Source organism: Tamandua tetradactyla, chromosome 1 (assembly GCF_023851605.1).
Source record: "Tamandua tetradactyla isolate mTamTet1 chromosome 1, mTamTet1.pri, whole genome shotgun sequence".
Lineage (NCBI taxonomy): Eukaryota > Metazoa > Chordata > Mammalia > Pilosa > Myrmecophagidae > Tamandua > Tamandua tetradactyla.
This window is the reverse complement of record NC_135327.1, coordinates 100,393,623-100,406,559: the sequence shown is the minus strand read 5'-3', so window position 1 is coordinate 100,406,559 and position 12,937 is coordinate 100,393,623. Positions and strand designations below refer to the sequence as shown.

General features: G+C 39.1%; 2 protein-coding genes across 5 annotated transcripts in view; one reads left to right on the top strand and one right to left on the bottom strand.

The window, feature by feature from the left end:
- IGF2BP3 (insulin like growth factor 2 mRNA binding protein 3) overlaps positions 1-12,937 on the bottom strand; it is a 194,542-nt gene that overhangs the window by 41,437 nt on the left and 140,168 nt on the right. For both annotated transcript variants that reach the window (XM_077121756.1, XM_077121766.1), the window contains exons 4-5: positions 4,661-4,712; positions 4,498-4,561 (exon numbers count right to left, since the gene is read on the bottom strand). In XM_077121756.1, coding sequence (XP_076977871.1) covers positions 4,498-4,561; positions 4,661-4,712 — 116 coding nt within the window. The remainder of the gene's footprint in view (positions 1-4,497; positions 4,562-4,660; positions 4,713-12,937) is intronic.
- The window catches only part of MALSU1 (mitochondrial assembly of ribosomal large subunit 1), a 174,962-nt gene that overhangs the window by 63,355 nt on the left and 98,670 nt on the right, over positions 1-12,937 (top strand). The window contains exons 5-6 of one of the 3 annotated variants that reach the window (XM_077121780.1): positions 9,565-9,646; positions 11,458-11,565. The exons of the other annotated variants lie outside the window; for them this stretch is intronic. Coding sequence (XP_076977895.1) covers positions 9,565-9,646; positions 11,458-11,550 — 175 coding nt within the window. The 3' untranslated portion in view covers positions 11,551-11,565. Of the gene's footprint in view, positions 1-9,564; positions 9,647-11,457; positions 11,566-12,937 lie in introns of those variants that run through there. 3 annotated transcript variants of the gene reach the window in all.

Genomic DNA, 12,937 nt, shown 5'->3' with positions numbered 1-12,937 from the left:
GTCCCTTCTCTAAAAGCATAACCGGACCATGATGTACTTGTTTTGTAGCTTTTTTCAAATAAAATATATTTTGGAGACATTTCCATGTGGTTTCTATGCCAGGGGCATTCTATTCACAAGTTTCAAAGGGTGATAGCAGCCATACATCCAACGTACTCTACAGATCCCCCAATGACAGACCATATGTTAGCATTTCCTTGCCTTCCTCTTTCCCCCCTTTTTTTCTTTTGGGAATATGGATTAAGGACCCTAAAATATTTGGGTTATTTCTAAAGTAAACAACAGCCGATAAAATTTTATTGATATTTAGCTATGTTTATTTACTACAGAAAGTTGGAGCTTTAGAAGTTTTGACCAATTAAATATTCATCCAAAGCAACTTTTAATCTTTTTCAAAGGCCAGGAGAAAATAGATTGAAGGTTCTTTTTTAAAAAAATAAGAAAGGTGAACCCAAAAACAGTAAAGCTAGCTACTATGTCCTTTCCCACTATAAAACTGAGTATTGCTAGCTTCAAAATGAGTAAATTTCTACTGTAGAATTAAATTGATAATGTTGCAAAAAAGATTTTAAAAAATCTTTTTTCTTGAGAAAGTGTGAGGGAAGGAGGGAGAGGGAGGAAGAGAGTGAGGGAAACAGAACATGACACCATATCCTTCTCCATGGGGACAAACAGAGGTAACATGTAAGTCACCAGTAGCTTCTAAGCATGTGGACTATCAAAATAAAGTCACATGTCTCGAGAAACAACTCTGTCAACCTGGCATAAACCATAACTTTCAAACTTTGTTGTGCTACTTTAAAGAGATTTTCCTTGTGTGGGGGTGGGGGATCCTCTCGTGCGGGTATTCAGATGACCCACTGCCCTGGACCACAGTACAACGCCTGGCTGTGGTAGTATGTCTGGGCTCAGGGTCTCCAAACACAGGCTGCTTCTGTCAGAGAAGAGACTGCCCATGCTGCATGTACCAGACTGACACCTAAACATCATTAGTAGTCCCCCAAACTTAGACACAGCTGAAAAGAAAGAAAAGCTAAGTACAGAACAAAAGCCTTCTCATGAGGGAATGTCCTAGGTTTCTGAATTTTAAGTGAGCTGTTAAAGCATTTCCATGTATACAATTTGTATTCAGCTATGTCATTAGGTAGTCTGTCAGTTCATAGGGGGGGAAAAGCTAGTATTTTCATCAAACCTACTTCTACACAAGACATTTACAATGAAAGACTCCTCATTGCTCATTATAATTATTCAAAATACATGCATTCAGTTTAACACCACTGAAGGAAGCTTAGCCAAAATGATCCTAATTTCCACTATTTCTTAACTCTCTGCTCTGATGCGATTTTAAGAGATTTTCAGAAAAAAAACTAGTAATTTGGTTAGTTAGTAGCACTTAATTGTACTGATAAGAAGTTTATTAGGCTGGTCACATTTCAGAGCTGAAAGGACCTTGAGAGAAAGAGAATTAGTTCAACTCTATCATTTTGAGGAGAAGGGGAAGAAAGAAGAAGAAATGAGACCCAGAGAAGTTAAATTTATCTACAGATGCAGATCTGAGCAGTGAAAGGAACATGGAGTAGAATCCAGAATTCTAGCTCAGCTTGAACATGAAGTGATCATATGAACTTGGCAAGGTCATTTTTTTCTGTTTGACATTAGCATCCTCATCTAAAACTAAAAGATTAGAATTACACAGTCCCTTTCAGCTCTAAAATTCATGTCTGAAACCTCCTCTTCCTTATTCCCAGGACAGCATGTGGACCCTAACAAAGTAAGGTTCAGCCATTGTTATAAAATCAGATAATTCAGCTTTCTCCTTGTAACAAGAATAAGAGGTTTATACTCAATATCTGTAATTTTTAAGGAGTTGTTTTATTGTCACACATACAAATCCTCATAGGAATAATATCTCTCCTTGACTGCTTTATCTGAATATCGCTGGGAGAAGGCAGGAAACAGGTCCTGAAATCTAAGCCTTTCCTACACACACACTAAATAAATACTTCAGGACATAATTTGAGAGAAAAATACAATGAATTTTCCTTATTGTATTATTAACTTTAGATTTTTCTTAGCCACAAGGTGGCAGGAATTCCCAAGTTCAATTTTATCTTAGAGAAGCAGCCATATAGACAAAGCCTCTTAAAGTGGCATTCTTAGAGCTTTAACAAAAAGAGGTAGTTACAAACACTTATAAACTAAGTCCCTAAATCCTCATTTATCAGTGCATTCAGCATATGAAATGCAGATCACATACAGAGTAATAGCAGGGTACTACCAACAGTACTTGAAAAATGCTCAAAAAAATTTATAACAGCTGCAAACTTTTGCACTCTTTCTACGTGGTAGGTATCATAAGTGTTGGGGGGAGGAGGGGCACTATCTTACTTCCTCTCAACAGCCTCATGAACTGAGGCCTATAATTATTCCTATTTCACAGATGGGAGTGACCCAAGACAGATTATTTAACTTGACCAAAGTCACAGGTAGCAAAACAGTGGCACAGCATCCACTTCATGGAATTGAACTCTTGCATGTATCCTCTTAACCTCCACGCATACTCACAGCTCCATAAGCACATCCCAGTTACAAAGGCTCTCAGATTTCAGACTCTAAGAAGAGAAAGGTCAACTGAGAATTTCTGCTCAGCCCTCATTACCTGAAGATGTGTGTAACAGGGAGGGGGTAGAGAAATTACACTCAGGTGGTTTAGGCAGCAGGCAGTTCTGACGGAGCCCACAGAACAGGCCTGTGGGACTCTGTGGTCTTGCCAGCTCAGGCCAATTCAGAATGAGTGGGGTAAAAGAGAGTAACCACTTACTGGGTGCAGGTCTTTTGATAAACTTATTATAAATGCATGCATAAATGCATCAATATATTAGTTTCTTTTCAATCCTCATTTTGTAGCTGAAAAAGTGGAAGCTCAGATAAAGTCAAGGATACCCAGTCTGCCTGACACCAGAGTCCACACTTTCTCCACAACATTCAATGCCTCTCAAATAAAATTAATTTTCCGCACAGAATGACAATGCCCTCCATACCCTTTAAAAAAAATACTGTTATTAGGAAACTTTGTTTATAAACACCAATTTTCATAGCAGCATATCATAACATTGATTTTTGCATTCTTTAGATTGAATTTTCTCTTAATACCGTATCACTTTCTAATTCTCTTTGGTCTTTGAAATTCATAAACAACAAGAACAAAAATAATAGTCATATAAGGTATTTTAACAAGGGCAGGAACTAAAATTCGGTGGTCTCTCTCTTAACACTCTCTTTCACCACTGGGAAGCATGTCCCTGAGGACAGATTTGGCCTTAATTCACTCACATATCTTGGTCAATAGTAATGAATAAATGTTAACTAATCAAATATTAGAAGAGCTGTGACAATTGTTTCCCTAAATTAAACATCCAATTTATTTTAGTTTCCCTAGTTATCTAATATAGAATTCCTAACAGACTCACCCCCTCCTTAAGATTGATGGGGCCCTGCCAACCTCTAACAACCACTATAAAATACTTTCAGAACTAAAGAGTTTCCATATTCAGCTTGCTGTCCTTAATATTATTTTCAGCAGTAATTCTGCCAGTCTTACCCTGGGAGGGGGGGTGGGGAGAAAGAGGAGAAAGAGATGGAAGGAAGGAAGTTCATTTGTGCTATGCAAATTTCCACCTCCTTTCCAGCCCTAACTTTCTTTTCCTGGTCTCTCCATGAGTGCGCACTGCCGCCTTTGGCAACCTAGCTGATTTCCTATTCTTGTACCACTTTAGGCTCAGGGTCAGTCAGCATGATCTATGCTTTCCCCCTTTTCCACACTATAGACAGTTTGTTCCTGCCTGTACTGTGATCTGGAAGTGGTTAAGACTTCTGTGGTGTGCTGGTATGTGGCATCCGTGATCAGGTTCTGAGCATCTGTCAAAAGCAGTGTTGGTGGGATCCACTCTCCTCCCTAGTGCTCAGTGGGTTATTAGATCATTCTCAATGATCATTTCCTAGTAATCTCTGTTAATTTCACTGGAATATACTTTCTCCACAAACCCCAAAGCAAGTTACATTAGCCCAATTACACTCCCAAATGACAAGAGTAATCATTAGGAAAATTAGTGAGAAGACAACATTTAAAATAGCTTAACATGGGATCAACTCACCAGCTTTGGAAAAAATAGCTGTACATGCAATGTACAAATCATATTAGCAAGGGAAAAAAGTATGTAGTTTGGCAACAATATACAAGTAGGATATAATTCAGTTCATACCATATAATTCCATCATTGGCCTTAAGGATAAACTGCAAATGTAATAAAATTTTAACCAATGCAGATTAGTACTGAACATTCAAATGTTAAAAAGGAAGGCACAATTGCAGGCTCAAACTTTGCAAAATAAAGTTTCTTTCTGCTACCCACCAGCCTTTCTCCAAGTTGTAAATCCACAAAGTTATCATACATAACCTAGTTATAACATTTAGAAAAAAAGTTTCAAACTGCTTACTGTCTAGCTTGGTCCTTACTGGAATAGGTTACATTTACAACAGCAGTTTCCGAGTCAGTATTCACTGGAGGAAGACAAAAACAACAAACGAAGAGAAAAAAAGTTAGTTTTCTTTCTATTTCCTTCCTTTTACAAATTTGAAAGTAATTTAGAAGACATGTACCTTGCTCACAGCTCTCCACTACTCCATACTGGACTAGTAAACTATCCAGAACCTATCAGGAGGGGGAGAGAAAATTACAAATTTTGAGTTTCCCAAGTCACTAGGAAGGGCAGGAACACGTTTTAAAATCACAAATTCTGATGGAAAAGACTCAAAAGATCAACTGAGGCTTTGGTCCAGAGAAACGAAGGAAAGACACTGCAGAGAGGACACATGTGCCATCTCTCTCCCACCCACCTCTAGATCCAAAGCTGGTAAGTTGAATCCCATTCTTATGGCTGCCCAAGCAGTAACAACGGCTCTACAATGTGCTCAAAAGCCACAGGTGCCTAGTTTCTGAGCCTAAAGGAAAATGAAGCATGTAGTTTTCATACAGTACCATACTTCATCCTTGTATATAAAGGCACTTGAGACAAGAGCCCAAGTTAAGAAAACAAAGTTTTATCTGTAACACATTACTTTGCAAAGGACTTCCTTTCAGAGCTATAAATAGAACTGACTACTTTTAAAGCAGGTTAGCAAAATGAAGAAAGAACGGAGTTGATATTTTACCTGTAGCCTGGAATTAAAGAATATCATAGGCATCATATAAATACATGAATGGTAAAAGGTGTGAAAAAAAAAGTGAACATTTTTATTGTTACATTGGGTTAGAAAATGTACAATTTGAAACTAACCTATGCTTTCATCATCTTTCCTGTAGTTGTCATCTTACACTGTGTATGTATTCTAATGGAGAGGCTGTTAAAATAGTAACTATAATTTTATTATAGTATAAACTAAAGGGATGCCTCTCATCTCAATATAAATCAAACTCAAACATCCTCAGCTTCCAAAAACTGTAACAAATTTTTTCTTGAATATTAAACCAAAATAAGTTTCTATGAAATTACAGCAATTCACTTTCTCATTAATCTGATTATAAAATCTGAAAGGCAATCCCTTGATTTTTTGGTTCCCAGAACACAGTAGGAAATACCCTAAATAAATTTGAATAATTTGATAATTATTATTTATTATTATTATTATTATTTTTCATAATAAACTCTAGGCAATCTCTTCAAAGGTAACCTATGTGGTATCTTCTAGTAGTTTAAGTTTTTATTTTCTCTACTAGTGACAGTTTGAATCTATAGCAAGGCTTGTTTTAAGACATTTTAAAAATAATAAGGCTAGCACTGAATTTGTATGCAGAATGACTTTTCACAGTTAGGTTTTAATGCATGAATTTCCTTTGAGGGGGACATACCAGTAGAAGCACACTGTGCTGGAAAACACGTTCTTAAACTTAACCCATTCCTGTAGGTGTGAAACCATCATTAAGTAGAACCTTTTGGATGAGATAACTTCAGTTAAGGTGTGGTCCAAGTGAATAAAAATGTGTCTTAATCCTGTTTTGGGGAATATGTAATGAAATTCAGGCAGAGAGATAGAAATCCTTAGGAAGCAAGAAGCTGAAGGTCAATGGAACTCAGAAGAGAAGGAGGTTACCATGCGTCTTGTCATGTGACAAAGGAGCAAAGGATTAAGATCATGGGTAGCCAGTCTCAGAATGCCAGACTTTGGAAAGAAAGCATCATCTTGGTGGCACCCTGATTTGGACTTTTTCCCAGCCTTAAGATCGTGAGCTAGTAAATTCCCATTAGTTAAACTAACCCACTCCAAGATATCTGCTGGAACAACTAAGGAACAACTACACACTCTCATCTATGTCACTGATTATAACTACTCTTAAATCATTATACTTAATTTTTAGATTGTTCTTCAAAGCACTTAAGTGATGCTACCCAAAATATTCATCCATTTGTCTGGCTCCCACTTTAGAATGTATATTACACAAGTTTATTGTACATATGTTCCCACGATTCAAAAAAAAAGTAAATAACAAGACGATGACCATTAAATATAATATATGTAGGATTCTGAATAGGCTCTTACAAGGGAGGGGAGAAAAAGCTCAAAAGGACATCATTGTGTGAAATCCGTATCTACTTGTTGAAGTAATACTCTGAAAATTATTACTTTTTCTTTCTTTTCTTTGTAAATGTTATATTTAACAATAAAAAACATTTTAAAAAAGGACTTTTGGGATACATGAAAAATTGGAATACAGACTACAAGCTTTATATCAATCTTAAATTTCTTAAACTTGAATACTGCACTTAAGGTGATTACATGAGTGAATATTCTTTTTTTAGGAAATGTACATGGCAGTATTAAGTGTTCAGAAAATAGATTTATAGATTGGTAGATAGGCAGGTAGATAGATGAATAGATGGAGTGGTTGATAATTGGATAGACACATTGAATGAAATGTCAAATACAGCAAAATGTTGGATCTGGGTATTTGGAAAGGTAATGGGTATAGTACAGTTCTCTATATGGGGTTTGTATTATTTTTGTAACTGTCCTGCAAGCTTGAAAGTACTTCAAAACTAAGAGAATAAAAATCAAGGAAATGTACAGGTTCAAAAATTTATTATATAAGGTTTAATAAGTTCAAAACAAAATTACTTCCATAATTAAACATCCTATTCCTGAGACAAAATGAATGCTACCAATTACTAACTACCCAACGTGTAAAATCTCTACAAACGTAATTAGACACTACAATACTGTACAGTAAAAAGGGAGCATGTTATTACATGTAAATTATACTTACATAAAACTGACTCAAAATAAACAAACTACAAACAAGCCCAGATAAGATGGTGGCATACGACAGCTCCAGGAATTACAGACAGCTAAATAAATGGGCAGATTCAATTTGTTCGAAAACCTGGAGGACAACAGAGACTGGAGAGAGACTTCACAAAAGCTGATACAAAATTTTAAAGATAATAGTAAAGGTAGGAGAGCAGCACAGACCTACCAGCCTGCACCCCTCATCCACCTTGGTCTCATGCAGTCTGAGACACGCAGTGGCAGCACTCTAGCCCAGGCACCTCATGCATGGTCATGACAGAACCACCCATGGCAGTGACTTAGAGCCCTACGCACATTAAGGCACAGGGACCCAAGGCCACACAATCCCAAGGTGGTGTCCTAATGGTCAGTGTAGATAAGTGTGCAAATCAGACCCCCACAAATAAAAGTGCTGTGTCAGAATCACTGGCAAGCTGTGGACACTCACAGTCTGGTCCCAATTGCTGGGGCACCTAAATGAAAAAACTAAGGTGTCTTGGAACACCAACCCTTCTGACTCAATGGATTGGGATCCCCTAATGCAGAAGTTTCCAGAAGCAAAAAAAATGTTGTACGAAAAGGAGAAACTGAACTTCTGTAAAGCACAATGTACCCAGGAGCTGAAAGCTGGAATGAAAAAGTGGCCAAGACCACAGGAGAGGAGCTGAGTAAATCATAGCAGCCTGGGAGGAAACTAAATAAAAAAAAGAAAACAGCCTAGGACACCCAGAAAAAAAACAGAGGAAACGAAATTCTCTTCTGAAGGAGACACAGTTGCATATAATCAGGTAATCTTAACAGTTACTGCACATGCCCAGGACAAGAGGCAGGTGCAAAAAGACCTGAGGAAGTCTGAATTGTTAAACAAGGGCTGCTCTAAAGGTTCAGTATAAACTGGGTCAAGCTTTAAAGAAGAGCTTTAACAGGGAAAAGAGGGAAAGAAACTGACTTCTAGAGTTAGTACAGCAATAACACATCATAAGATATTCAAAGAAACAGGAAGAGATGGCTCAGTCAAAGGAACAAATTAGAACATCAGAGGAAACACAGACAGTGGAGCAAGTAATGATGACATTCAGTCAAATCTTCTCAACCAATTCAAAGAGCTAAAAGAAAATACAGATGGACATTAAGTATAGATACAGAACTAAATGATGAAAGAAAGATGTGTGAACAAAAAGAATCAGAAATTTTAATTTCTAATAGGGGAACCTATGAGGATGAAAAACAATAGTGAAAATTAAAAATACACTAAAGGTGCTCAACAGCAGAAAGAATCAGTGATCTAGAAGACAGGATAACTGAAATCATACAATTGGAAGAGTAGATGGAGAAAAGAATGAAAAAAAAGGTGAGCAGAGCCTAAGAAAGGACCTGTGGGACAACATAATGCAAACTGATATATGCATTATGGGAGCCTGAGAAGAAGAAAAGGAAAAAGGGGCTAAAAGAATATCTGAGAAAATAATAGCCAAAAAATTTCCCAATCTTATAAAAGACATCAATATACATTTCCAAGAAGAGCAATGAACTCCAAACATGATAAATACTAATAGAGCTACTGCAAGATACATACTAATGAAAATGTCAAATGCAAAACAAAGAATTCTGAAAGAACCAAGAGAAAAGTGATTTGTCACATGCAAGGGGTCCTCAATAAGACTAAGTGCTGATTTCTCATAAAAAACCATGGAGGCAGAAGGCAATGTTGTATGACAGTATTTAAGGTACTGCAAGAGAAAGCTACAAACCAAAAATTCTTTATTCTTATATGGCTGTTGAATTTGCTAAGGTGGTTAAAATGCAATATGTCAGAAGTAGGTTGGCTTTTACAATGGGGAGTTATAAGTTATTAACTTACAATTCTTAGGTCACTAAAATGTCCAGGTAAAGGCATCAGCAAAATGGTACCTTCTCCCTGAAGCCTGGCTACTTGCAATCCTCAGGTCCTCTATCATATGACCAGGCACATGGCAACATATGCGCATCCCTTTTCCTTCTCTCCCAGGTTTTATTGCTTCCAACTTCTGGCTTTAGTGGCTTTCTTTCTGAGCTTTTATGTGTGTGTCCTTGTCTCTCTGTTTCCCTGGAGCTTTTTTCTATGTGTTCTCTATCTTTTATACTCTTATAAAGGACTCCAGTAAGAGGGTTAAGACCCCCAGAATGAGATGGGTCACATCTCAATTGCAATAACTATATCAAAAGTTCTACCCCCATAGGAACAGATTAAAAGAACACTGTCTTTTCTGGAATACACATACAGGCTTAACCCATCACACTGGCAAAGATATCCTCCAAAAGGTGAGTATAAGACATTCCCAGATAAGATGACCCCCAGGTATGAGCCTGGCCCTGGCACTGTGGATCAACAATGCCATCCTGACCAAAAGGGGGAAAAGAAATGTAACAAATATGGTATAACTGGCTGAGAGAGGTCAAACAGAGATAAGAGGCTACATTGGAGGTCTTCTTATGCAAGCTTCAATTAGACAATGCTACCTATCATGACTTGCCAAACCCCAACCAAAATCATTTTTCCCAATCCTAAAGAATACCTAGGACATTATATAAGACTCTACAAAGGTTCTATGCACTAGGGTAAGTCTCCAAAACTATAACCTCCAGATGGGTCCCTGGACCAGATAAGTCCTGAAATGCAGAGGGGACAACCCTTCCAGAACATCGACTAGTTCCATCCCTCTGTCCCATATTATTGACAGCTCCTTCTAACATGAAAAAGTTAGAATAGACATAGCCCAAACATCCCCAAAGAATGAGAGAAAGATCACAGGCGATGGTGGGATTATATAGAGAAGGTCGGGTTTAACAAATGAGTATGAGTGCTAAAAGATTACACTGACATTTCTTTTAGCTTCCAGTACTTCAGAGTAGCTAGAAATAAAAACCTAAAATTACGGAATTGTAACCCAAGCTCTGGAATCTGTTCTGCAGCTAATTGCAGCAATGTGCTTTGTTTGGTTTTACACAGGCAGGCACTGGGAATCAAACCTGGGTCTCCAGCACAGCAGGCAAGCATTCTGCCTCTAAGCCACCATTGCACTTCCCTATAGCGATGTACTTTTCTGCTTTTATGTCTATATGTTATTTAAAGAGAAGGATGAATATAACAGAGCAGATAGGATTTAACAAATGAGTATGACTGCTGAATCATTATATTGACATTCCTGTTGGTCTCCAGTGTCTTGGAGCAGGTAGAAGAAAAAACGAAAAATCGTGGAACTGAAAGCCATACCAAATTTTAAAATCCGTTCTATAGTTACTTGTTAAAATGTACTTGGAAATTTATTGGGTTTTTTTGTATATATATTTATAACTATTTTTTAAAAAAGACATTCCCAGATAAACAAAAACTATAAGAGTTTGCTACCAGGACACATTATAAGATATGCTAGAAAGAGTCCTTCAAGTTGGAAGGAAAGGTGAAGTGATAATAGTAGCTTAGACCAGTAAGGAGTGAAAATCTCTAGTAAAGATAATGATACGGGTGAATGCAAAACCTAGTATTATGGTATCCTCAGTATGTAACTTTACTTTTTATTTCCTGTAAGATTTAGAATATAATTGAATAATAATATTTCCATGTTATGGATATGTGAAATACAGACATAATGTATGACAAAAACAACAGAAAGGTATAGGAGCAAAGAATGTATGCTATTTAAGTTGGTATCTTTCCCAACTGTAGGTTACAAACATAGATTGTTTAATACAAACCCCAGTTAACCAAAAAATTAAAATGTGAAATATATACAGCAACAGACAGGAGAAAGGGACCAACCAGTTACACCACAAAATATCAACTATACTGCAATAAAGGAACAGGCATAACAAAGACATAAGAAACAGGGGACAGCCCACGCCCCACAGCAGCCGACCCGCCCGCCCTCCTTCTCCCCTCTCTCTCTCCGCCGGCCCGCTGCGCGGCGCCCACGCCCCGCAGCAGCCGACCCGCCCGCCCTCCTTCTCCCCCCTCTCCTCCCCCTCCTGCTCCGGCCGCTCTCCAACCACCACGGTGCCCTCTTCCCCCGCCTTCACCGGCTCCTCCACCACCAGCCTCTACAGCCTTGCCGCCCTCACCTTTCCTCCTCCAGAACAGCTACTGGGGGAGTGGAGATTATACAGAGCAGCTCCCGGAGCCACGAGGGAGATCAAAGGGAGGACGTACCCCATCCTGGAACGGCTGACTATCTGGGAGAACCAGCTCCGGTGAGATCACCAAGGGGCACAGGCTTTCCTGGGTGGGACGGCAAGCGACCGGAGTCCCTCCCTTCTACCTTCCCAGGCCAGCTGGTAGAATTGGACAGGCAGTCCCCTTAGGCCGCGGCGGCTGGTGCCCCCACCACATGAGCCCCCCGGAACAACTGAGGTAATTGGGTCGGAAATCCCCAGACTGCGGAGAACAGTGACCGGGGGATCCCTTCCAAACACGTGATTCCCCCGTCGGCTGGGAATAGTGCACTCTCCCGGGCTGCGACAGCTGGCGCCCTCCCGCCACGCTTGGTGCCCCGGGCCGACTAGCTAATTCGGCCGGACGCTCTCCCGTGAGGCGGCGGCCGGCGACCCTCCCCGCATTCGGAACCCCAGGCTGGCTGGCATTCTTCCAAGACACTTCGGCTGCTGAACCTCCCCTACAGCGAGAATTTTCCAGAGTTAAAGGACCCACAGCAACTTTAACTGGTGGAACCCGTAGACAAACGTGTGCCACGAGCGCCACCTACTGGGCAGGATAAGAAAAACAGAACCCAGAGATTGCACAGAAAAATCTTTCAACCTGTGGGGTCGAACATCCAGGGAAATCTGACTAAATGCCCAGACGCCAGCAGAAGATAACGCATCACGCTCAGAAAATTGAACATATGGCCCAGTCAAACAAAGAAACCAATAGTTCAAATGAGATACAGGAGCTGAAACAACTAATGCTGAATATACGAACAGAAATGGAAAACCTCTTCAAAAACGAAATCGATAAATTGAGGGAGGACATGAAGAAGACATGGGCTGAACATAAAGAAGAAATAGAAAAACTGAAAAAACAAATCACAGAACTTATGGAAGTGAAAGATAAAGTAGAAAAGATGGAAAAAACAATGGATACCTACAACGACAGATTTAAAGAAACAGAAGATAGAATTAGTGATTTGGAGGATGAAACATCTGAATTCCAAAAAGAAACAGAAACTATCCGGAAAAGAATGGAAAAATTTGAACACGGTATCAGGGAACTCAAGGACAATGTGAACCGTACAAATATACGTGTAGTGGGTATCCCAGAAGGAGAAGAGAAGGGAAAAGGAGGAGAAAAACTAATGGAAGAAATTATCACTGAAAATTTCCCAACTCTTACGAAAGACCTAAAATTACAGATCCAAGAAGTGCAGCGCACCCCAAAGAGATTAGACACAAATAGGCGTTCCCCAAGACACTTACTAGTTAGAATGTCAGAGGTCAAAGAGAAAGAGAGGATCTTGAAAGCAGCGAGAGAAAAACAATCCGTCACATACAAGGGAAGCCCAATAAGACCATGTGTAGATTTCTCAGCAGAAACGATGGAAGCTAGAAGACAGTGGGATG